The sequence below is a fragment of the Zalophus californianus genome, chromosome 17, assembly GCF_009762305.2.
Source record: "Zalophus californianus isolate mZalCal1 chromosome 17, mZalCal1.pri.v2, whole genome shotgun sequence".
Taxonomy (NCBI): domain Eukaryota; kingdom Metazoa; phylum Chordata; class Mammalia; order Carnivora; family Otariidae; genus Zalophus; species Zalophus californianus.
This window is the reverse complement of record NC_045611.1, coordinates 43061857-43088991: the sequence shown is the minus strand read 5'-3', so window position 1 is coordinate 43088991 and position 27135 is coordinate 43061857. Positions and strand designations below refer to the sequence as shown.

The window sequence follows — 27135 nt, the reverse complement described above, 5'->3', positions numbered from 1 at the left end:
AGGGAGAGAATTCGTTTCAAGAAATGGTCCTAGAACAAATGTGTATGATCGTCCCTTCTTTTAACACCTTTATTAATTGCATACACTGTGACAATAAGTTTCTAATTAATTTTGTTATTTTATTTTTAATATATTTATTTATTTGAGAGAGACAGTGAGAGAGAGCACAAGTGGAAAGGAGGGGGAGAGGCAGGCTCTCCGCTGAGCAGGGAGCCCGATGCGGGGCTCAATCCCAGGACCCTGGGATCACGATCTGAGCCGAAGGCAGATGCTTAACTAACTGAGCCACCCAGGTGCCCCTGGAACATTAATTTTAAGATAACATTAATTTTAAAATTAGGGGCACCTAATTTTTAAATTACATTAATTTTAAATAACATTAATAACATAAAATAACATTAATTTTAAAATTAGGGGCACCTGGGTGGCACAGTTAGTTAAGCATCTGCCTTCGGCTCAGATCGTGATCCCAGGGTCCTGGGATCGAGCCCTGTACCCGGCTCCCTGCTCAGTGTGGAGTCTGCTTCTCCCTCTCCCTCTGCCCCTCACCCCTGCTCATGCTCACATGTGTGTGCTCTCTCAAAATAAATAAATAAATATATTTTTAAATAAAATTAATGTTCCAATTACAGTTCGGGCCTCATATCAAAATTTCTGATACACAGGCATCTCATTATTATCTTCTCTGAGTAAACCGTAATTTCATAATTTTTGGTTTTCTCTTTAATCCCAAACTTATGCATACACGTAATCACTTCCCAAATTGAGATGTTAAAAATATCACTATTCAGCTCATTAATTGCAAAAGAAGCTGTACAATGGAAAGCTCCAGCAGTGACTACCCTATCAAAGTTGCAACACTTAGTATTATTAATTATGGGAAAACCTGATGTTGTGTGTTTATAAAAAATGCCGCATTGCCTTGGAAGTGTTTTTCAGAACCCAGTGAAATCTGTGTAACCTCCAATATGGAAAAAATCTGGGTAGAGGAACAAGTTAGGTGACAGCATGAGGAAACAAATACAGAATGTGAGGCATTCTCTAATACAACTCCCTTGGATTTTTCCCAAAAAATCATGTAAAAAAGGTGGGGCTCAAGAGTAAAAGGCTAATATTTAGGAGTAAAGCCTACAACTTCCTCTTACGTGTAGAAATAAACATGTACACATGGAGAGATAAGAATATAGAGATAAAATAAATAAGGCAAAATGTTACAAAGATGGTGGCAATTTTGCTATTCTTTCAACTTTTCTCTATTTTGAAATGTCTATGAAAAAAAAAGTTGTAAAAGAAATTTCCAAGTGGACATTATTCTATCTTATTATTAATTTTGAACTTATCTTGAATTTTGGACAAAGAATGTGGATTATAGGTTATTCTCAATAACTTCATACACATTAAAAGGCTGGGATCTTTCAAGAATTGTTTGATTTAACTTAACAGATAAGTTCTAAATGAATATCCTCTCATGTTTCTTTTTTTCTACAAAGTTTTATCCAGAAAGATTTATCTAAAATTCTCAAATGGATACACAAATATAAGGGTATATCTAAATTAACTACTCCTGTAGGGTCTTACTCTCAAAATTTCACTACCAGTTTAAAAAAAATGCTAATGGGGCGCCTGGATGGCTTGGTCAGTTAAGCATCTGCCTTCAGCTCAGGTCGTGATCCCAGGGTCCTAGAATCAAGCCCCACATCGGGCTCCCTTCTCTGCGGGAGGCCTCCTTCTCCCACTCCCCCTGCTTGTGTTCCCTCTCTTGCTGTGTCTCTCTCTGTCAAATAAATAAATAAAATCTTTAAAAAATTAAAAATAAAAAATGCTAATAATAGGGCACCTGGGTGGCTCAGTCAGTTAAGCGACTGCCTTCGGCTCAGGTCATGATCCTGGAGTCCCGGGATCGAGTCCCGCATCGGGCTCCCTGCTCAGCGGGCAGTCCGATTCTCCCTCTGACCCTCCTCCCTCTCGTGCTCTCTATCTCTCATTCTCTCTCTCAAATAAATAAATAAAATCTTTTAAAAAATGCTAATAAAATTAATAAATATTGAGCATAGGTTTTTACAAATACATAGGTTCTATCACCACCATTTTGAAGCAATGCCCTGAAATAAAAAATAAGGTGCCTAATGTCAAATAGGTTGACGGTGGTGGCATGACAATGACAAGAACTGACATCTGTGCTATGGCAGACTTTCCAACATATATTAACTGTTTTTTTAAAAATCAGGATGGATTATCTGAAGTTTAGCAATGATTTAAGAGTAGTGGAAGGTTTTTTTATTCACTAGTTCATTCAACCATATTAGAATATGTCATATAAACTTTCATGCTATCAATGCTGTATTAATGTCTCCCACCTTTTCTGAACTGGCCAATCCAGAATATTCGGATTCAAATATTATAAACACAAGAATGACAAAGGCTTTATGTTTTCTGAATTCCATTATGAATTCTCTAATAGGAGAATATTTTCTAAAGGCCTACCAAGATTTTTAACATCCATGTTTCTCATTAGCATAAACTCTCTGACGCTGAACAATGTTTAAGCCATACATAATGGACTTCCCAATTCCTTAAATTTTTAGGGTTTTACATGCATATGGTTTCTCTGATGTACTTTAAAGGCTGAACTATATCTAAAGGGCTTCCCACATTTTCTGCATTTAAAGGGTTTCTCACCAGTGTGTATCCTGATGTTCACTAAGGAATGAATTAAGTCTAAAGGTCTTGCCACATTCCTTACATTCAAAGGGTTTCTCACCAGTATGAACACTCTGATGTCCAATAAGTTGTCCATACACAGTAAAGGCCTTTCCACATTCCTAACATTCATAAGGTTTCTCACCAGTATGAATTCTTCCATGTTGTACAAGGTAGGAGGCACAACCAATAGTTTTTCCAAATTCCTTGCATTTATAGGGTTTCACATCAATGTGAATTTTCTGATGTTGTGTAAGATGTACATGTACTCTAAAGACCTTCTCACATTCCTTACATTCATAGGGTTTCTCACCAGTATGAACCCTTTGATGTACAGTAAATTGATGGCGACTAATAAAAGCCTTCCCACATTCCTTACACTCATAGGGTTTCTCACCGGTATGAATCCTCTGGTGTTGAACAAGGTATGAGCCAGTGCTAAAGGCCTTGCCACACTCTTTACACTCATACGGTTTCTCACCTGTATGAAGTCTTTCATGTTGAACAAGGTATGAGGCAGGACTAAAGGCCTTCCCACATTCCTTGCATTCGTAGGGCTTTACCCCCTGAATGAATTCTCTGATGTGCATTAAGAAATGAACTAAGTCTAAAGGCCTTCCCACATTCCTTACATTCAAAAGGTTTCTCACCAGTACGAATACTCTGATATCGAGTAAGTTGTCCATACACAGTAAAGGACTTCCCACATTCCTTGCATTCATAGGGTTTCTCACCAGTATGAATTCTCTGATGTTTAACCAGGGGTAAGCTACTACTGAAGGCCTCTCCACATTCTTTACATTCATAGGGTTTTTCACCAGTCTGAATAGTCTGATGCCGAAGAAGTTTTCCATACACTATAAAAGCTTTCTCGCATTCCTTACATTCATAGGGTTTCTCACCTTTATGGATTTTTTGATGTTGAACAGGTATGAGCTACTATAAAAAGCTTTTCCACATTTCCCACTTTCATAGGGTGTCTTAACAGTATGAATACTCTGATGTATAGTAAATTGATGGCTATTACTAAAGGTCTTCCCACATTCCTTACATTCATATGGTTTCTCACCAGTATGAATTCTCCCATGTTTAACAAAGTCTGAGCCTCTAATAAAAGCCTTCCCACATTCTTTACATTCACAGTTTCTCAACAGTGTGAATTCTCTGATGTCGAACAAGGTACGAAAAGGTGGCAAATTCCTTACATTTATAAGGTTTCTCACCAATATGAAATCTCTGATGTATGGTGAGTTGATGTCCATTACTAAAGTTCTTCCCACATTCTTTACATTTGCAGGTTTTTTCACTAGAATGTGTTCTCTCATGTTGAACAAGGTTCGAGCCTTGACAAAACATGTTCCCACATCCCTGACATTCACATGATTGCTCTCTGTTAGGAAGTCTCTGATGTAGAGCAAAAGATGTACATTTCTCAATAGTGGGCATTTCTTTAGAGTTGTCTCATCCTTCAACTGAAAATCTGAAAGAAAACAAACAAAAAAAAACCCCAAATATTCTGTTTTCCTATATGAGAAAATATAGGAATAGAGATTTCTATGGAAGAAAAGAGACACATTGAAAATATCTACTAGAAATAAATAGCCTAGGCAATACTAAAATACTCTTACAAAAATCAAAAACAGGTCAAAGAGAAATACAGAGATTAATGAGAGCTTATTTAAAATATCAAGGTTGGTGATAAAATAGGTTTCACTTCTGATATTAGGTGTGGATCAGAATCTTTGAAGAGCTTGTTGAGAAACTGATACTCCAGCATCATCCCAGACGTCCTAAATCAGAATATACAAGGCAATCAAGTTCCTGGGCACTAATATGTTTAACATTTCTTACAAATGTTTCTGATACAGATGAAATTTCATTTCCCCCCACTGTGGCTTCTCTTTATACTTAGAGTAAAACCCATGCTTCTTTCATTAATATGATCCCCGCTTACCTATCAGGCCTCATATCAAGTCATAATTTTCTTTGTTCCCTATTTACCTCACTTTCCCCTTTCAGCACTTGGAATGTGTCACAAATTTTCTCATCTTTTGGTTCCATCTGCAGGTGATGTCATCTCCCAAAAATTCTTTGGCATGTGTTGTTTGCAGACTGGATCTTTCTCATCCTATATATGTTTAAGGTAAAATGTCACTTTATCAGGATACTGTAAATTGCTGACCTTGTCTAAGGATGTCCATGTCTTTATCTTCTGTTCTAACACTTACTTCTTGTAATTCCTATCTGTTTTCAATTATATAATTATTTCTCTTTGTCAAAATTTTAATTTACTTCTCCCAAACATACCTGTGATAGATATTTTGGCCTTCATGACCTTTGCCCACATCATGCCTGTGAATATGTTGCATCACATGGCAAAAGATGTGTAATTAAGGTTACTAATTAGTTGCTTTAAGACGGAGACATTAACCTGGCTTATCTGGGTTGGCCCTAAAAAGCAGAGCTTTCTCCTGGCTGAGGGCAGAAGGGGAGTCAGAGACCTTCAAAGTGTGAGATGGACAAGACTTGCTGGTTGCTGGCTGGAAGACAGAGGGGGCCACATGGAAAGTGTGAGAAGGAAATAAATTCTGCCAGTAACCTGTGAGCTTGGAAGAAGACCCCATGCCCCAAAGAACTGCAGTCACAGCTGATACTTGGATTTAGCCATCCTGTGCTGAACTGATCTATACAATTATTTGATTACATAGGACTATAGTCTTAAGCTACTAAATTTGTGGTAATTTGTTACAAAGTAATAGAAAACGAACACACTCTCCAAAAAGCAGGCCCAACCCCTATTTCATTCAGCACTGAACTATAACTCGCTAGCACACAGCAGAAATTGATTGCACAAAAAGACAAATCTCTAGACAAAAGAAATAATTAGGATATAATTAAAAGACAATATCATACAAATAACTCACTGATAACCCATTAATATAATATAGATAATCCTTGAAGAAATAAACAATTTCTGGAATGAGGCAGGGAAGGTATACGATGAACCTCAGATATCTTTGCCAAAAAGTCAGGTAAATTTTGAAGACTCATAGGTTTCTCAAGAAACAGAAGAGACTTACTCTGGAGCTCTGTATGGCAAATACAATGACAAAAGGAACACATGAATGATTATTTTCAATTATACATTCTGAATCAATGATAATGGATGGATAAAAGATGAATCCATAGTAATTCCTGCAAGCGAACAGAAAAAAAATAATTTTTAATCTTTGTTGTTGAATAATCTCACACTTAGAAAAAGTATTTAACTACTAGTAAAGAGTCAAATAATTTGTCTTTCTCTTTTCATTGGAACTATGTTTCAAGATAAACAAAAAGTACTAGTTTAGAATACTAAAATATTTACACAAGAAACTATAGTAACAAAGTACCTTCCTACAAATAATGATATTTTTTATTCTGATGAGGATTAACAACGTGACAAGTTGCTAAAGAAATGAATATTCCTGGATAATAAAGTAAGAGGAAAACCACACAGATTACTGTTTAGTTACAAGGGGAAAAATTAAATAATGTGGGTTTGGACTGTTATCACTCTAATCCAGTGGTCAATTTTTTTTTTTTTTAAGATTTATTTATTTTACAGAGAGAGCATGCATCTGTGTGATTGGGGGAAGAACAGGAGAGGGAGAGAGAGAATCCTCAAGCAGACTCCCTGCTGAATGTGGAGCCCAACACGGGGCTTGATCCCAGGACCCTGAGATCATGACCTGAGCCAAAATCAAGAGTTGGCTGTTTAACCCACTGAGATAAAAATGTTTACCTTTAAAAAATATTTCCATGTTATGTGATAAGCTGTACAGGCATTTCGACCAGAACCAGACCACTGGGATGGCCCCTACAGATAAGTATTGAATTTGCACACAAGAGTCAACTGGAAAATTGGATCAGATATGTTATCTCATTAAACTGACTGTCTGCCTTTAGGATGATTTCTGTTATCTCTTAAGATCATTTTGGCCCATCAATTCTCCAACTTCTCAGAAAAAAAAAAAAAGAGCTATTTAGATCATTTCATTCAAAAAGGAGAAAATCTGGGCATTGACTATTGTCAAAAAACTTCAACCACCATTAAAGGAGAATTTTGAACTGCTTTCTTCTGCTCTCAGGGCTTTTCACGTCATACTATACCAGATGACCTCAAAATGGGGAGAATTATACAGCACTGTGGTTCAGGACCCCTAGATTTGGGTCACGTTACAAAGGTATAGCACTCGTATCCAAGAAATTGGATAGGCAGTGGGTTCTAGACAGATTCTATTTAGAAAATATACTGGCCCAACAAGGCAGAGATATGACTCTTAAGAGAATGTTGTACTCACATCTTTAAAGACCTCTCTGAGATCTAGGAACCCAGGAAACAAGTAAGAAATCACCAAGTTAGGTAATAAGAATAATTCCCTCCATATTGGGTTCTGTCGGCTCTTTGGATCAGGAATGGAATCTGTTCTTTTGGTTGAATTTGACTACTAGCCTCTGATCCTGGTTTAGAATCCTGATCATAATATTTCTCATAGTACTGTCTATACTACAGCATTCAAATGTATAATCTACAGTCCTAAATGCTGTTGTGCTACCATATTCTTATCAACAGATCCAAATAATTTTCCAAATAAAAAAATAAGAAAATACACTTTCAAAAGGTTGAAATGACTTTCATATACACACAACCATGACACATCCAACAACTGTGTACATTTGGAGAATTTTGCTCCCAAGAAGATAATGTTCTATCCTCCAGATAAGGCTGAAAAATGACCTAAAAGGTGGTAGGGGAAACCAAGAAGTGAAACCAATATAATTCCTTGTCTCTGGGTTAAACAAAATTGAGAAAAACATACTTCCTAGGACATGTCTTAACCTTCCATAAATTATCAGGGCCCATGGGATTAAGTTTTAGTTTTTGAGTTGTTTTTTTTTTTAAGCAGTTCTAACTATTTGTAAGAATTAATATTTTCTGACTTTTATTCTTTCTTAAAGACCTTCCAAAGACAAAAATTCACTTATTTTCAAAAAAGAATAAATTTCTTTCTACCTTACAGTTACATAGGGTTCTACTGGATCTTTTCATGGAACTAAGATATACAATGGGATACCAATCATCTATTTTTCCTTTAAGAATAAAAGAATAATGTTCCCTTGGGACATTTTTCTGTTTCATCATCTGAAAAGCTATTTCATCATTATCAATTATATCCCAGTGTGCAAAAAAGAAAAATTTAAAATAAGGAAGTGGAAGAATGCTGGAATTGCCCAGAAAGATGATACAGTAGTGAAATAAATCATTACTACATTGTCCTTCAATTTTCTCAATGTGTTGCTCAAAGGATTGCACCCATCACCTTTTAAGGTTTCAAAGAAGACTTCAGACATCAATTTTGTGCCTTAAAAAATATTTAGCATTTGGGACGCCTGGGTGGCTCAGTTGGTTAAGCATCTGCCTTCGGCTCAGGTCATGATCCCAGGGTCCTGGGATTGAGCCCCACATCGGGCTCCCTGCTCAGTGGGGAGCCTCCTTCTCCCTCTGCCTGCCGCTCCCCCTGCTTGTGCTCTCTCTCTGTCAAATAAATAAATAAAATCTTTAAAAAATATTTAGCGTTTATTGAACCCAGTTGAGAATTCAAAATTTTTCATTTTCTACCCATTATGGCAAAGATAAGCAAAGTGACAAAGAAAGACACTTCATAAACATCATGTAAATCAGAAGATGAGTGCAAAGATAAAGGAGGCAGTGCTCTAGAGCAGCCTGTCCAATATGGTAGCCACCAGCTCTGTGACTAAACTAAACTGAGAGGTGCTGTGAGTGTAACATACACACCAGATTTTGAAGACTTAGAGCAAAGAGAAATGTAAACTATCTCATTAGTAATTTTATAGTGATTGTACATAAAAACTGATATTTGGGATATATTGAAATAAACAAAATGCATTATTAATTTTACCATTTTCTTTTTAAATTCACCACTAGGAGATTTTAAATTACCTATGTGGCTTGCATTACATTCTAGATGACAAAATGGTATGTGGTGTACTATCTTACTAATATTGTTTACAGTAAAAAAAGACCACTGAGAGACAAGTTGCATATGGACTCAGAAAATAGGAAAAGTCATCGGGAGGCCAATTTTGTAGTGCGAACTGGGGGTGATGGTGGTTTGGATTAGAATGTTAGTGGTGGAAAGTGGTGAGAAGGTATGGCACTCATAATATATTTTGAACATAGAACGAACAACATGCTGGTGTTCCTGCTGTGTGATATTCCGAATAGTTAAAGCCAAGATCATCAAAGGCAGTCTTAGTCTGAATGTTCATCTGAGCCTAAGATGACCCTCTCATAGGTGCTGCAAGTTAAAAAAAATGATTTTCTTGTTGTGGTTATAGAGAATAATGTCCTTTTCTTAGTATATTCTTTTTTTAAAAATTTTTATTGTTATGTTAATCACCATACATTACATCATTAGTTTTTGATGTATTTTCTTAGTATATTCTTGAATATTTAGGGATGAAATGTTAATTTGTGCAACTTACTTAAGTGGTACAGCAAAACTTTTTTTATATATAGATACAGAACAAAGCAAAAGATTAAAAATTGGTGAATCTAAGTGATGGTGTTAAGGATTGCTATATTACTTTTTCAACTTTTACGTGGATTTTAATTCAGTTGGCAACATACAAAACCAAAACACAACAAAACAGACTTTTAAGAACAGCATATTTCCTTACATTAAGAAACATTAAAAACAATACAATTTATTTAAAACAAAACAAAACAAAACAAAAAACCCTCAAAGTGATATATGTAGACTGATTAGATACAAAGTGGATAGGGTTGAATGGTGGTTCCCCCTCCCTCAGAAGGTGAGGAAATAGATGTAATTCATTAATATGAGGTCATTTCGGATTAGTGTGAGCACTAAATCTAAAGTGACTGGTGTCCTTAGGAGAAAAGGAGAGGACACATAGAGACAGACACAAAGGAGGACATGCTGTGACAACAGAGGCAGAGATGGGAGTGATGTAGCTATAAACCAAAGAAGGCCAAGACTACCAGCAACCACCAGAAGCTACAAAAAAGCAAAAAATGATCCTCCCCCGGAACCTTCAGAGACAGCATGCCCTTGACTTCTTGATTTCAAACTTCTGGCTTTGAGAATTGTGAGGCAGTAGATTTCTGTTGTCTTAAGCCACCAAGTTTGTAGTAATTTGTTATAGCAGAACCAATTTACAAGTTTGTGATAACTTATGATGGCAAAAACTAATACACAAAGATAAATATATAATACAGAAAAGAGCTACGAGACAGGTGTTAAAAAAAAACTTTTCTTCAGGTAATTTCCATTTCTGAAAATCAATTCTAATCAAATCCTGAATAATTATAGGAATAAATAGAGAGTTAGTCTCAATTAAAAAAAAATAGGTGGGAGCCAATCAAAATGTGTGACACAGAACTGAAACTAAATAAAAATTTTAAATGCAAATAATAGTCTCTGAAAAAATTATAAATTTTTTTTAAAGATTTTATTTATTTATTTGACAGAGAGAGACATAGCGAGAGCAGGAACACAAGCAGGGGGAGTGAGAGAGGGAGAAGCAGGCTTCCCACAGAGCAGGGAGCCCGATGTGGGACTCGACCCCAGGACCCTGGGATCATGACCTGAGCCGAAGGCAGACGCTTAACGACTGAGCCACCCAGGTGCCCCAAAAATTATAAATTTCAAACATGAACATTTTCTGCTCTTTTCTTTTTTAATTTATATTTTACTTAGTTAACATACAGTGTAATATTGTTTCTGGAGTAGAATTCAGTGATTTGTCACTTAAATACAACACCCAGTGCTCATCACAACAAGCGCCCTCCTTAATACCCAGCACCTGTCTAGCCCATCTTCCACTCACCTCCCTCCATCAATCCTCAGTTTGTTCTCTATCTTTAAGAATCTTTTATGGTTTGTTTCCCTCTCTCCTTTTTCTTTCCCCTTCCCATCAAACATGAACATTTTCTATTAGAACTTATATCAGCTTTTCAAAAAAGAAGGTAAATTTCTTCTGTTTTTTAAATGAAAAATAATTAGTGCATTTTCCTAACTATATGACTTTCAACCACAGAATTGTATTTGAAATGTTGCAAAAGATCTTCATTTTATCAAAAAGAATGCTATCTCTTTCTTCCTGCCTTCTCTTCACTGCTAGGATACTGCATCTTCTTCCAGGACATTCCTCCTTCCCAGCCACTCTTGGGCCATCTCTCCTCAGCAGACTCCAGTGTCTACATCTCTCGCCCTCACTTACATCTCCATATCCTACTAGAGCTGCTCTTTACTAGAGCTCCCTTTACTAAGTTGTGAATGCCATTTAATTACATATTCTAGCTCACATATTAAGACTAAATTTCATTATAAGGGTTTGTTTTAAGTAAAAAAGGACACAGGCTACCATGAAGAGGCTCCCATTTGCCAAATACGAGACAATTTGAATATCAGAATGATAGTAGAAGATTACAGCTAGCTGAATATAGTAAGAATGCCTGGGTTCACACCGAATAAATAACTGAAACATTGTTCAAATTGAGAAACAATCTGCAAAAGAGATGTACTCATCAAAAATGCCAAGGTCATAAAAGGCAAAGACAGACCAAGGAGTCCTTTCAAATTAAAGGAGATTAAAGTAAGAAGACTACCAAATGAAATTCATGACTTTTGTCTTGGATACTGGGTTGAATTTTATTTTTTTTCTATAAAGGATACCACTGAGGAGGCACCTGCGTGGCTCAGTTGGTTAAGCGTCTGGCTCTTGTTTTTGGCTCAGGTCATGATCTCAGGGTTGGGCTCTGCACTCAGCAGGGAGTCTGCTTGGGATTCTCTCTCTCCTTCTCCCTCTGCCCCTCCCCCTGCTCATGTGCACTCTCTCTCTAAATAAAAGAATATAAATAAAAGAAAATAAAGAAAAAAAGAAATATACACTGAAACATTTAGGGTAAAGGTGAAGTCATTTCAAGGGAAAGGGACAGAATGAGAATGATAAAAAGCAAATATATAAAATATTAACAGTCTCCAGCTAAAGGTTACATGTATGTTCTGTGTTATTCTCACAAATTTTCTGGTTAGGAATTATTTCAAAATAAAGAGTTACATAAAATCCATCAATTAAGAACCCTGTACATATTTGTTTAAATCAATACATTTCAGCTAAAAGAAGAAGATACAAATGCAGAATGGCACAGTGATTATTAAAGATAAGCCAACTCTGTCTAAATTCTAGTTCCAAGAACTAGCTCTATAATTAGGGAAATTTCTTAATCATCCCAAGTCTTAGTTCCCTCAAATAATAAAATACCGATAGCAATCTGAAAAACGTCTCACAATATTGCCGTGAGAATCAATAAGGCAATAACGTGTAAAATGCTGAGAAGAGTGTCAGGCATACAGTAGAGAATCAATAAAGTAACTGCTATTATCACCCCCCCCCCGTATGCATCAGAGACAATGATAAAAAAGGGAGAAAGTCGGTAGAGCATGAGTAAAGCTCAACAAAGGTTTCATACCTCCCCTCACTAATTTTCAGTTAATCATTTTTCTTCCTATAGCTCTGAGAAAACACAAGATAAAAGATATATATTCGTTCCTCTACTATATCAATTAAGTTATCGACATCCACATCCACTGTCACCGTTTTCGCTTACTCACAAAATTCCACCATCTTCCCCGTCCAGCTCAAGGCCATTGCTTCTACAATAATTTCCTCTTAACTCATCCATTTTTACCACTCTGTGGAAGCGTTCCCAACATCAATCATGCAGGTGTAACCCCATGTCCCAACCAACCCCATCTCTTCATAGGCAATGCCTCTACAGAACTGTGGTACTCACTCCCATTCTGCTTAAACCACTCCTGTCAGGCTTTCATTCCTTGATGCCACTGAGGATTTTCCCTTCCAGGAAGGTCAAACATTGAGGCCATTGCTCATTTCTTGTTTTAATTCCTGTTTCAGCGATCGTTCGTCCGCCCTGAATCATATTCTTCATCTTTGGTGGTACCACTTTCCTGTTTTAATTCTACCTTAAAATGTGCTTCTTCTCAACAGTCTCTTGTGCAGCCCCCCCCCGAAAGACAGAACTATGAGACTCCTCTATCTGCACTGGCTCTTTGGGAAGACCTCATGCACTTCCCTGGCTTTAAATACCAGCCATATGCCAATAAAACCCAACTGCTAAGTGTGAGCCTACATTCTCCCTGAACTCAGGCTTGCATATTCAACAGCCTCGTCAGCATTTCTAATTGGATGATTAATAGCCATCTCAAGCTTCACTTATTCAAAGTACATGTGTTTAGATTTGCTCTCCATCCTGCCTTTTCTCTCTTTCCCATCTCAGGCAGTTGTGTCACCATTCACCGGCTCAATTCAAAACCTGCTCATCCTTCTTCATGTCCTTCTGCCGCCACCCCCATTTATAATTCACCAGCATGTTGTTAGTTCTATGTTCAAAATCCATTATGAGGGGGGCAGAGCAAGATGGCGGAGGAGTAGGAGACCTGGGTTTCGTCTGGTCTCAGGAATTCAGATGGATAGGGATCAAACCATTCTGAACACCTATGAACTCAACAGGAGATCGAAGAAAAGAATAGCAACAACTCTCTGAACAGAAAAGCGACCACTTTCTGGAAGGTAGGATGTGTGGAGAAATGAATCCGAGGCGATATTCGGGAGGATAGACGCGGGGGAGGGGGCCTCCATGGGCCGCTTCTGGCAAGTGATAGAGCCCCGGAGCACAAAATCGGAACTTTTGGAAGTCGGCTCTGCTGAGGGACGTCGCTCCAGTGGCTAAGCGGGGGATGGAACCCTCGCAGGACAGTGTGGTCTCAGGACCCTCGGGGTCACAGAAAGACTGGGGTGCCTGAGTGCCGCAAAGCTCCCAGGGATCGGAGCGGGGAAGCCAGCTGCAGAGATGGAGCTGAGGCACGGGCTCTCAGTTCGGGGCTGCCATAAAATGTGATCAGTGACACAGTCGGGCCACTGCTCCTCCAGCAGGGACCCAACAAGCAGCAGATCCCCTTCCTCCCCTGGGAGGAGCGGCGCGGGAGCGCACCACAGGGATCTGCTGGGTTTGGAGACTCCACACCTAGTCAGGCGCCAGAGATAGAAACGCTCGGTCACAGGCCGCGTGAGCACGGAGTGCGGCCGGAGACCGGGGAGACAGGAGTGATTGACTGCTTTTCTCTGGGGGCGCACTGAGGAGCGGGGCCCCAAGTTCTCGGGTCCTCCGGGGCGGAGATTGGGAGGCTGCCATTTTTCACTCTGGTCCTCCAAAGCTGTACTGAAAACTTGCAGGGAACAAAAACTCCCGAGAGCAAACCCGAGCAGATTACTTAGCCCGGACCCACAAGGGCGGGGCAATTCCGCCTCCGGCAAAGACATTTGGGAACCACGGCAACAGGCCCCTCCCCCAGAAGATCATCAAGAACAGCCAGCAAGCCAAGACCAAGTTTACCTATCAATAAGAACCGCAGAACTCCAGCGCTAGGGGAATACTGCACATAGAATTCATGACTTTTTTACCATGATTCTTTAGTCTTTCAAAGTTAATCTTTTTTTAACTTTTTATTTTTTGAATTTTTCTTTTTCCCTTTTTCAACCAACATCTTATCAATCCCTTTTTTAAAAAAACATTTTTAGGGCACCTGCGTGGCTCAGTTGGTTAAGCGACTGCCTTCAGCTCAGGTCATGATCCCGGAGTCCCGGGATTGAGTCCCACATTGGGCTCCCTGCTCAGTAAGGGAGCCTGCTTCTCCCTCTGACCCTCCCCCCTCTCATGTACTCTCTCTCTCTCATTCCCTCTCTCTCAAATAAATAATCTTTAAAAAAAAATAAAAAAATAAAAAAAAAAACATTTTTATTTTTCATTTTTAGAGTCATAATCTATCCCTTCATAGTAGTTACCCTTATTTTTGCATATATATATATATATAAGTTGCTCTCTCTTTAAAATTTTGAGATACAGTTTCTTCTAACAGATCAAAATATACCCTAAATCTCTAGTGTATGGCTTTGTTCTAGTCTCCTGCCTGATCACATTCTCTCCTTTTTCTTTCTTTTTTTTAAAAATCCTCTTCTTTCTTTTTTCAAACAACTTATCAATTCCTTTTATAAAATTTTTTATAATTTTCATCTTTACAGTCATATTCCATCCCTTCATTGTATCAACCCTTATTTTGTACATATATAAGTCTTTCTTTCTTTAAAATTTTGGGAGGCACTTTCTTCTAACAGACCAAAATACACCCAAAATCTAGTGTGTGGCACTGATCTATGTACCAGCCTGATCATATTTGATCATATTCTGTTTTTTTTTGTTTTGTTCTGTTTTTGTTTGTTTTTATCTTTTTCTTTTTTTTTTCCTCTTTCTTTTTTCTTTCTTTCCCTTTCTTTTCCCCCAGTTTCAGGTCTTTTCTGATTTGTTTAGAGTATATTTTCTGGGGACGTTGTTACCCTGTTAGCATTTTGTTCTCTCATTCATCTATTCTCCTCTGGACAAAATGACAAGACGGAAAAAATCACCTCAACAAAAAGAACAAGAAGTAGTACCATCTGCCAGGGACCTACTCAATATGGACATTAGTACGATGTCGGACCTAGAGTTCAGAATCATGATTTTAAAAATACTAGCTGGGCTTGAAAAAAGCATTGAAGTTATTAGAGAAACTCTTTCTGGAGAAATAAAAGAACTAAAATCTAACCAAGTCGAAATCAAAAAGGCTATTAATGAGGTGCAATCAAAAATGGGGGCACTAACTGCTAGGATAAATGAGGCAGAAGAGAGAATCAGCGACATAGAAGACCAAATGATGGAAAATAAAGCTGCTGAGAAAAAGAGAGATAAATACTACTGGATCACGAGGGCAGAATTCGAGAGATAAGTGATACCATTAAGACGAAACAAATTAGGGCGCCTGGGTGGCTCAGTTGGTTAAGCAACTGCCTTCGGCTCAGGTCATGATCCTGGAGTCCCAGGATCGAGTCCTGCATTGGGCTCCCCGCTCAGCGGGGAGTCTGCTTCTCCCTCTGACCCTCCCCCCTCTCATGCTCTCTCTCTATATCTCATTCTCTCTCTCAAATAAATAAAATCTTTAAAAAAAAAAAGACAAAACAACATTATAATAATTGGGATCCCAGAAGAAGAAGAAAGAGAGAGGGGCAGAAGGTATATTGGAGCAAATTATAACAGAGAACTTCCCTAATGTGGGGAAGGAAAAAGGCCCCAAAATCCAGGAGGCACAGAGAACCCCTCTCAAAATCAATAAAAATAGGTCAACACCCCAACATCTAATAGTAAAACTTACGAGTCTCAGAGACAAAGAGAAAATCCTGAAAGCAGCTCGGGAGAAGAGATATGTAACCTACAATGGTAGAAACATTAGACTGGCAACAGACCTATCCACAGAGACCTGGCAGGCCAGAAAGGACTGGCATGATATCTTCAGAGCACTAAACGAGAAAAAGATACAGCCAAGAATACTATATCCAGCTAGGCTGTCAGTGAAAATAGGAGAGAGAAAAATCTTCCAGGACAAACAAAAACTAAAGGAATTTGCAAACACAAAACCAGCCCTACAAGAAATATTGAAAGGGGTCCTCTAAGCAAAGAGAGAGACTAAAAGCAGCATAGATCAGAAAGGAACACAGACAATATACAGTAACAGTCACCTCATAGGCAATACAATGGCACTAAATTCATACCTTTCAATAGTTACCCTGAATGTAAATGGGCTAAATGCCCCAATCAAAAGACACAGGCTATCAGATTGGATTAAAAAACAAGACCCAGGGGCGCCTGGGTGGCTTAGTCGTTAAGCGTCTGCCTTTGGCTCAGGTTGTGATCCCAGGGTCCTGGGATCGAGTCCCGCATCGGGCTCCCTGCTCGGCAGGAAGCCTGTTTCTCCCTCTCCCACTCCCCCTACTTGTGTTCCCTCTCTCGCTGTGTCTCTCTCTGTCAAGTAAATAAATAAAATCTTAAAAAAAAAACCCTATGATTCCATTAAAAAAAAAAAACAAGATCCATCGATATGCTGTCTGCAAGAGACTCATTTTAGACCCAAAGACACCCCCAGATTGAAAGTGAGGGGGTGGAAAACCATTTACCATGCTAATGGACACCAAAAGAAAGAGCCAAGATGTCCATTGACAGATGAATGGATAAAGAAGATGTGGTGTATATATACAATGGAATATTATGCAGCCATCAAAAGGAATGAGATCTTGCCATTTGCAACGACGTGGATGGAACTGGAGGGTGTTATGCTGAGCGAAAAAAGTCAATCAGAGAAAGACATGTATCATATGACCTCACTGATATGAGGAATTTTTCATCTCAGGAAACAAATTGAGGGTTGTTGGAGTGGGGGTGGGGTGGGAGGGATGGGGTGGCTGGGTGATAGACACTGGGGAGGGTATGTGCTATGGTGAGTGCTGTGAATTGTGCAAGACTGCTGAATCACAGATCTGTACCTCTGAAACAAATAATGAAATTATGTTAAGAAAAAAAAAAAAGAAGATAGCAGGAGGGGAAGAATGAAGGGGGGGAAATCGGAGGGGGAGACAAACCATGAGAGATGATGGACTCTGAAAAACAAACTGAGGGTTCTAGAGGGGAGGGGGGTGGGGGGATGGGTTAGCCTGGTGATGGGTATTAAAGAGGGCATGTTCTGCGTGGAGCACTGGGTATTATGCACAAACAATGAATCACGGAACACTACATCATAAACTAATGATGTAATGTATGGTGATTAACATAACAATAAAAAATTTATAGAAAAAAAATCCATTATGAGTGCCATACCTTCTCACCACTTTCCACCACTAACATTCTAATCCAAACCACCATCACCCCCAGTTCGCACTACAGAATTGGCCTCCCGGCAGCTTTTCCTATTCTTACCCTTGTCCCCATTCAGTCCATCCTCTATGCAATCTGTGCAGGAAAAAGTGGGGGAGAGCGATGGAGGGTATCTGCAGACCTGAGAACCTCAAAATAACCAGTAGATACTCATCTAAAAGGTTAGCAGGCTAATTGGAGGAGAGGTAATGAAACCGATAGTGAGGTTTGGGGTGTTTGGTAAGGTTGGATGTGGTTGGAAGTGATCTATCAGGGAGAGAGAAAAAAGGGTTGTGATTAGGTAGAGGCAGGTAAAGGGCTTGAGGGGTAGTTGGAGAAGTTTTATCTCCTCATTTGGAGAATCTGGGTGAAGAGAACAGGAAAATTCTTTGTATAATTCTGCAATTTCTCTGTAAGCCTGAAATTATTTTTTATTTAATTAGTTTATTATTATTGTTTATTTTTTTTAAGATTTTATTTTTAAGTAATCTCTACACCCAACATGGGGCTTGAACTCAACCCCAAGATCAAGAGTCGCTCACTCTCCGACTAAGCCAGCCAGGTGCCCCTGAAATTATTATTTTTTAAATGTTTTACTTCTGGGGTGCCTGGGTGGCTCAGTTGGTTAAGTGACTACCTTCAGCTCAGGTCATGATCCTGGAGTCCCAGGATCGAGTCCTGCATCAGGCTCCCTGCTCAGCAGGGAGTCTGCTTCTCCCTCTGCCCCTCCCCCTTCTCATGTGCTCTCTCTCTCTCTCTCTCATTCTCTCTCTCAAATAAATAAATAAATAAAATCTTTAAAAAAAATGTTTTACTTCTGCTCAGGGTGATGTTTTAAGGATATCTGTTTTATAATAACTCGTTAAGCTATATATTTTAATATGGCTTTCTAGTCTTTATCTCATTTTTAAAAATTTTTTTAAATTTTAAAATCAGAAAAATGTAAATTAGATCATTGCTTCTAGTCACTTTCAGAAAATAAGCCAGGTTCCTGATAATTAACAAAAAAATACACAGGACTTGGTCCCTTCTGATATTCTCCCTTTTTTATTGTTACTCTCCCCTCATTAATTCTGTTCCACTCTGCTCATTGCTCCTGAATCACACAAAGCTCATTCCCACCTCAAGGAATGCAAATTTGTTATTCACTCTGCCTGGAATGTTCTATATAATCATATAGCCTAAGCCCTTCTTGTTCTTATCTCTGCTCAGTTATCACCACCTCAGAATATACAAATAATCTAAATGCAAAAGAGGAGCTGAAAGCAGTCAAATTCAAAATATAGCTGAAATATTGCACTGGGAAAGATAACAGGCCTAATAAGATGACCAGGGAAATATGAGAAGGTGAGGGAATGATAAAATTGGTAAAGGTGAAGTTTCTTTGGAAATTTTGGTGAGATATTCATCTTTCTCCCAAATATCAGGCTTTCTATGCAGGCCTTGCTGGGGCCTTTGAAGGGAGAGTTACAAACAACAGCTCAGAGATGTGCCTACTCCCTGACCACATGGGTTACTTCCAGCAATGAGAGCTTCTCTACCTGACCGGCTCTTACTCACCTGTGTATTGTCTTCTTTGATCTTTCCTCACTATCATTCACAGCTCTTTCCATTGTTCCAATAAAGTAATCACATGTGGTTTAGAAATGGAATGTCCGGCTTACAAGGTAAGAATGCCATACAAAGTAGAAAGGAAATAAAACAGGAATTAAAAAATACTTTGAGCTTAGGTTAAACTTGGAATAGACTAAAATGACATTGAGAAGTACTTTGGGGAAAGGTAAGGCGATTCAAGAATCCAAATAGATGGGCAAAAGGTTTTATTTTAAGTGAAATCTATTCTCTCTTTCTTTCTCTCTCTCCTGTGTCTTGACAGAAAGTATGACCTTGTATTGAGAACACAGACTCTGGTACCAGAGTGCATGGGTTCAAATTCCTGCTTCTGCCTCCTACCAGCTGTGTGACCTAGGGAAACTCACTTAAACTCACTGTCTTCAACATTCTCATCTGAAATGGTTATCAATAATCCCTATCTCATAGGGTGATTGTGAGGAGAAAAATCAGTTAATACAAATCAGACACAAACACGTAAAGAGCTTAGAATAGTGACTGGTACACAGTAAGCACAATGTGAGTTACTAACATTATTACCGTTATTTTTCTAAGAGAAAAACCAAAAAGTTTCTTGAGACATATGTATCTATAGGACACTCATTTAATCTTAAATGTAAAGGTCGTGAATTATAAATTTTAACCACAAAATCAGGGTAATTGTTTTGTAAGAAAGAAAGTGAGGTACCTTCAGGTTTAAATGATTTGTTTATCCAGCCCCCCACTGTATAAGTTGCACAGGCTCTTCAGATAGAACAAATCAGGACCCTCTGTCTAGCTGTTTTGCCTGCAGGTGGGTCAGACAGTAATAGTGCATTTATAGCAATTTTGAGCATAAACATAATGGGAAATCTGGCCTTTGTCAATGTTTATGCAATAAACAGCCCAGAGTTCTAATCCTACCATTTCATCCTTTCCAGCCTAACAAAGCTCAAACCATTTCTTTGGCAACAGAGGGAAGAAATTACGTTCACTTTTTAAGACAGCCCTAAAATGTACGATGTTGCGGAGAAGATTCTAATTTACCTGAGAGAGGTACACTTACCCAGTGAGACCAAGTTACTATAGTTCTCCAACATCACATTCCTGTACAAGTGCCTCTGAGCAGGATTCAGACTCTCCCACTCCTGCTGAGAGAAAGGTACGGCCACATCCCTGAATGTCACTCATCCCTGAAACTGCAAACCCACATACGTCTGGTGAAATTAAAAAAAAAAAAAAGTTTTAAGATGAAAGAAAAGGAGACAATAAGTTTCAACGTAGCAAGGGAAGAATCACAGAGCAATCAAGTGGCTGGAAGCTTAGGATATAAGAAGCAAATGAATCAGAATATCTGCATGTTCTGGAAGAACCCTGTTGCTATGGTCAAAATTTTCTGTATGTTGCGGGATACCACAGCACTCCAGATCTGTTGAGAAATTGATGAAATAATCCAAGTTTCTCTGTTAAATAAAACAGCGTACACAAAGACACTCCCTGCTCAGTACCTAACCTAATAAGTTCTCAAGAAATGGTAATCTTTACATTATTTTCCCTTTAAGAGAAATAGGCATTTTTAAGCATAAAATCCTTATTTTAGAAAATAGATATCACACAAATTTGTTAACTTCTCAAGCTTCAAGATTATGATGTCAAATCATATCATTCCATTTTTCCTTATATTAATAAAAAAATTTTTCATGATGGCATAAAAGTACCTCTTGTGAATATGTACCAGAATTAGTCATTATTTTAGATTTATATGAGATTTGACCAAATGTCTTTGATTTCCCCAATTCAGGTAATCTACGACTTATGATAATAAGCTCATATTGTCATGCAGCATTCCTCACTCAACACTTTTGCTGTTTTTCAGTTAGTGGATTATGATTCAGAATCAACGAATGTCACCCAAGTCTGGCAGGTCCCATTCCACCACAAAATTGACCTACTGTCACTCTCAGGCATCACCTGGCAAGAATGATGGTATCAATGTTTCCATGTCACAGTCATGGCCCTAATATGTTCCTAAAAGCCCCACAGAGCACGTGATCTCATCACATTAAGACTGAGACCAATCAGTACAAAATCCCATCTTAGTAGGTCTGTGGAAAATGTTAAATCTTCTGATGTACGGTCAAATGAGGCCAGTATCTCAAACTCACCAAACCACTGACTGACACAGGGAGCTCAAATAATTCATGAGACTTCACATCTTCACTGTATCATCACAGTCCTTCAGCAAAGACTTATCACATATGATCTTTTCCATAATTTGCTCAATGAATTAATGAACACCAATTAGAAAAGGGGACCTCACAAGGAAGAAGCAATTGTTTGGCACTGTTTCAAACAGGAGGAATCAAGCAGGTAATGAGATGGTGCTTAATGAAAATATCTGTGTAGTCTAAAAATCCCAGTATTTCACAGAGAAGCAACTTACATGGGCCATGCTTTTAGAAATCTAAGAACCGATCAGTCTTCCTGGGGGGTTCCTCTACCAGAGAAGTTCAAACTCTAGAAAATTCAGAGCTGAGAGAAGAAAAGGCAGCTTTAGTGTTCCCAGTAACTTCAGCCAATAAACCTTCTTGTCCCCGCATTTTGGCTTCCAAATGATGTTACAACAACCCTCACATGAAATTTTGGAGAACAGAGGGATTCTGGATAAATCCAAACCCCAGTGAACCAAGATGCACACAGCTGGATGCAGAACAACAGCGCTTCTTCACGGAAGCCAGAATTAGACACGTCAGCAGGTTTTCTGGACAGGCCTTCATTTTGGAGAGGCTGATCTAGATCAAATGTTGGCCTGCACAGTTCTGCTTTGAACAGGTCCTCCTCCCTACATCCCTACATTCTCTTTTGGGCTGGAATTTTTTTTTTATTGTAGTTGACATATAATATTATTTTCAGTTTCAGGCACACAACACAGTGACTTGACATTTATACACATTATGAAATTATCACCCCAATAGATCTATCACCTGCCACCATACAAAGTTATTATTATTGACTACATTCTCTATTCTACATATCTCTGTGACTTACTTATTTTACTGGAGGTTTGTATCTTTTAATCCTTGTCACTTATTTCACCCATCTCCCTCCCTCCTCCCCTCTGGCAACCACCCATTTGTTCTCTGTATTTTTGAGTCTGTTTCTGTTTTGTTTTGTTTGCTCGATTGTTTTGTTTTTTATATTCAACATATATAAGTGAAAGCAAATGGTACTTGTCTTTCTCTGACTTATTTTACTTAGCATAATACCCTCTAGGTCTCTCCATGTTGTCACGGATGGCAAAATTTTATTCTTTTTTATGGATGAATAATATTCCATTGTATGTGTACATGTACTACATCTTCTTTATCCATTCATCTACTGATGGATGCTTCCATATCTTAGCTATTGTAAATAATGCTGCAATGAACATAGGGGTGCTGATATCTTTTTGATTTCATGTTTTTGTTTTCTTTGGGTAAATACCCAAAGTGGAATTGCTGGGTTTTGTAGGGTAGTTCTATTTTTACCTTTTTGAGGACCCTCCATACCATTTTCCACAGTGGCTGCTCCAGTTTGCATTCCCACCAACAGTGCACGAGGGTTCCCTTTTCCCCACATCCTCATCAACACTTGTTATTTCTTGTCTTTTTTATAATAGCCATTCTAACAGTGTGAGGTGGTGCCGCATTGTGGTTTTGATTTACATTTCCCTGATGATGAGTGATATTGAGCATCTTTTTATGTGTCTGTCGGCTATCTGTATGTCTTCTTTGGAAAAGTGTTTATTCAGGGCTTCTGCCCATTTTAAAATCATTCCTACATTCTAAATGAAAAAGAAGCCTTACCATCCAAACCAGAACTTCTTTTGTGGCCTCAGGATAACGTCAAGACATGGGAGAGAGAGAATAGAGAAGACATTGATCAGGCATTTACTAACATCTTAGTAGCTCGGTTTTCTCATCATTAAAATGAGGATAAGAATATCAACTACTACATATGGTTATCTTGAAGAATAAGTAAGAAAATCCATTTAAAACACTTACTAGAAAATTGGCTTAACATGAGTTAGCTATTATTGTTATTGAAGAATATGACATGCCCCTCATTTCATTTTTATAAAGGACATAATTTGTTTCCATTTTTTACTTCTCTCTGGCATGTTTTCTTATAATTTTAATGAAAACACTTAGAACCTGACCTTAAGAATGCAACTTTTCTTTTAAAAAATAGCAGGAAAGATTTCTCTGATGTTTAAATTTCCTCTTTCTCTATAGAAATTACAGAGAGGCACCATTCTTTTATAAGATGCAAAACTGAAATAACTAACAAAGGTTGAATCCTGTTCTTCCTGTGCAACGTGGAGACTAGTGTACATATTCATAACTGCTATCATCTTACTCTTTTTTCTTATATAAATTTGTCACTGGAAGAGTAATTTGTACAACAGATCCTTGGAAATCCTTTCACCTGCACGTATAATTTTTATATGACATTGCTATAATCCCAAAATGTGTAAATACCGATAAGGTTTTTCAAATAAGAGGATCACTGGTGCTTCCCTCTTCTTCCTGCAGCATGCAAAGAACATTGAGTCCTATAGTTTCCCTGTTTTAGTCTAAGAGTTGAAGAGTCTTTGCTACTTTGCATAATCAATTAGCGTGATTCTATTCTGCAGATACAATAAAACCCTACATATCTGCTAACAAAAAACCGGGGAGGAGGAAGAATGCACACCAAAATATTAATATTATGTCTGTGTTTAGGACACATGCATTGGTTTCCTCTACTCTCACACTCACAGTGCTTCTGACACCAACTATGTATTTTTTTTAAACACATCAACAATTTTCTGACACCAGCTGGATGCCCTACAATTCAATTCAGCTCTGAGCTCTGACACTATCTACCTGGAGTTAGCATCAAATCCCACAAGTTAAGGGCTCAGTCCAAGACTGCCCCCACTTCAGAAACCAATCACAAGTCCCAGGTTGTCACCCGTAATTCTGACCAACTGGCTATAAATTGGGGTTCCCACACCCCCCTCCTCAGGTTCAAAATTTTGCTAGAACTGCTCAGAGAACTCAGGGAAAACACTAAGTTTATTGGTTTATTATACATTAAGGGATATGATAAAGTATACAGATAAATAGCTAGATGAAGAGATACATAAGGTGAGGCCTGGAAGGTTCCAAGTGTAGGAGCTTCTGTCTCTGAGGAGATGGGGTGTACCATGCTCCCAGCACATGGATGTGCTAACCAACCCAGAAGTCCTCCACATCCTGTACTTTAGGGATTTTTACAGAGGTTTCATCATATAGGCATGATCGATTATTAACTCATTTTCCAGTCCCTTCCCCCTATCCCTGCCCTGAGAATGGGAGCTAGAGCTGAAGGTTCAAGTTTTTTTCTTAAAAAAAAATTTTTTTTTACTTATTTATTTGACAGAGACAGAGAGCAGGAAAGCACAAGCAGTGGGAGCAGCAGAGTGAGAGGGAGAAGCACGCTTCCTGCGGAGCTGGGATCCTCATGCAGAGCTGGATCCCAGGACGCTGGGCTCATGAACTGAGCCGAAGGCAGTCGCTTAACCAACTGAGCCACCCAGGAGCCCCTGAGGGTTTGAGCTTCTAAACATGGCTTGGTCTTTCTAGTGACCAGGCCCCATTCAAGAACCCAAGAGTCACTTCTTTAGAACAAAAGATACTCCTATTACCCAGGAAATTCTAAGGGATTTAGGAGCTCTGTGTCAGACACTCCTACTACTCAGGAAATCACAAGGATTTTAGGAGCTCTGTGTCAGGAACCCTGATCAAAGACCAAATATTAGCAGGCACCAGGGGTAGAAACCAATATAAATACATTTTTTTATTATTTCACAGTCTAATAGGTAGAATTATGGGGAACTTTTTTTTTTAATGTTAACTTTTTTCATAAATTCTTTGGATTACTGATTTTTTTGGGGGGGGAGGACAAGTCTGCACTAATTCTACCTTCAGAATTTAATATGAAGACTTTTACAATAGTTTTACAGTTATAATTAAAGAGTTATTCACAGTGGATACATTCTAGACTTTAATAAAACCAAGATCAAATAGGATCATCAGGGAAAAGCAGTACTTGGACATCTTTTAGTTGTATCTCATCAACATAATTATATGTATTCTTCTCTGAAAGACGTAATTCAGGTTAAGTGGCCACTGCAGACGGAATGAGAGTATGAACGCAAAGTAGAGAGAACAGTCTTGGGTACAAAAGGAATGATCCATAAATGTGGCCAAATCCCTCTTCTCCACTATTTAAAATATATACCGTCCTTGAAAAGTATCTCACAAAAGCATATGATAGTAAATGAGATTCATATATAATTTAAGATTTCTTTGAATACTACTGTCCATAACTGTGCACGTAGTTTAAAACTACTTCACATTTTTCTTCTTGTGACTAATCCTTTATAAACATATTTTTGTTAGTTGCATAATATTCCATCACATAAATATGGACTGAGGTACTTAACTATTTACACAATATTGAACTCTAATTTTGTACAAGATCATTCCCAGCTATTAAAATCTTTGCTTGCCCACCAACGGTTTTAAATATTTTTATTGCATATACCACCTTTGTTAATTGAATAAATCACTATGTTTCTCTCCAGAAAAATACACATATATAAACTACAACTCTGTATGCAATTATAAGTGGTTTGTGGTCACCTGGAAGCCCTAGTCAGTCTTCAGTTTAAGAATTTGTTTAAGGGGCTCTTGGGTGGCTCAGTTGGTTGGGCGTCTGCCTTCAGCTCGGGTCATGATCCCTGGGCCCTGGGATTGAGGCCTACGTAGGGCTTCCTGCTCAGCGGGAAGTGCTCTCCCACTCCCCCTGCTTGTGTTCCCTCTCTCGCTGTGTCTCTCTCAGTCAAATAAATAAATAAAATCTTAAAAAAAATATTTGTTTTAAAAAAAAAGAATTTGTTTAAAAAAATTTGTTTTTAACAAGTTAAGCTTATTCTATTGCTACTGAATTCTGAAAGGAATGACCCAGAATCACCAATGATGAAGAGTTAATACTTCCTGAGTATTCATTATGTTCCAGACATTGTTTTAAGGAACTTTATACGTATTAATACATCTTATCCTTATTATATCCCTATGAAGCAGGAACTATTGTTATACCCATTTTAAAGATTTAGAAAACAGAGTGTGCAGAGTGTGTAGATGGTAAATATCTAGTAGTGGCAAAGTCAAGATTCAAAGCCAGATATTTCAGACTCAGAACTCATACTCTTCAACAGCATACCACACTGCCTCTCACTGTCCAATGACGTGTAAACAAATTCTGGCTGTCAAATCAAGGCCTAACAAATAAAACAAAATGTAAAAAGTAAAATTAGGGGCCCCTAGGTGGCTCAGTCAGTTAACTGTCTGCCTCTGCCCGGTCATGATCCCAGGGTCCTGAGACCAAGCCCTGCATCAGGCTTGAGTCTGCTTCTCCCTCTCCCTCTGTGTGCGTGCTCGCTCTCTCTCTCTCAAATAAATAAATACTTTTTAAAAAATTAAAATTAAAAAAATAAAACAAATGACTAAGGACACAGACCTACCAATACACTCAAACCTACAATCACATTCCCACTTCTAAAAGCTTCTCATGGAAGACGACTGCTACATGCTACTGAAATTATTAAACCAATGCCTACCTTGCTGAACTTGACAATGAAGCCTTGGGAGAAGGTGAGTTGTCTAGTGTAGTAGTATCTAGGATGCCAACCAAATACTAATACTCATCTTTTTACTCTATCGAAGTCTAAAATAAAGCCCTGAGAGCAAACTTCAGGAATTGTATTCCTACAACCTACTATCACGATGCTTAGAAAAGGGATCACAGAATAAGATTTAAATGATTTGTAATCAGTAGTGAGAAACAACAACTAAAATGCTAATGAGAATATTGGGTAAAAGGGGAGTGTG

The 27135-nt window shown here is 38.3% G+C and overlaps 1 protein-coding gene across 1 annotated transcript; it reads right to left on the bottom strand.

The window, feature by feature from the left end:
• Positions 1-1935: 1935 nt before the first annotated feature.
• Positions 1936-24758, bottom strand: ZNF30 (zinc finger protein 30). Its single transcript, XM_035725015.1, is given in 11 exon segments — positions 1936-2693; positions 2695-3266; positions 3268-3629; positions 3632-3840; positions 3842-4180; positions 4702-4828; positions 5781-5895; positions 19148-19246; positions 20244-20394; positions 21621-21709; positions 23023-24758. Coding segments are annotated over 5 exon segments (1560 nt in total). The 5' UTR covers positions 4147-4180; positions 4702-4828; positions 5781-5895; positions 19148-19246; positions 20244-20394; positions 21621-21709; positions 23023-24758; the 3' UTR covers positions 1936-2581.
• Between the last annotated feature and the right edge of the window lie 2377 nt (positions 24759-27135).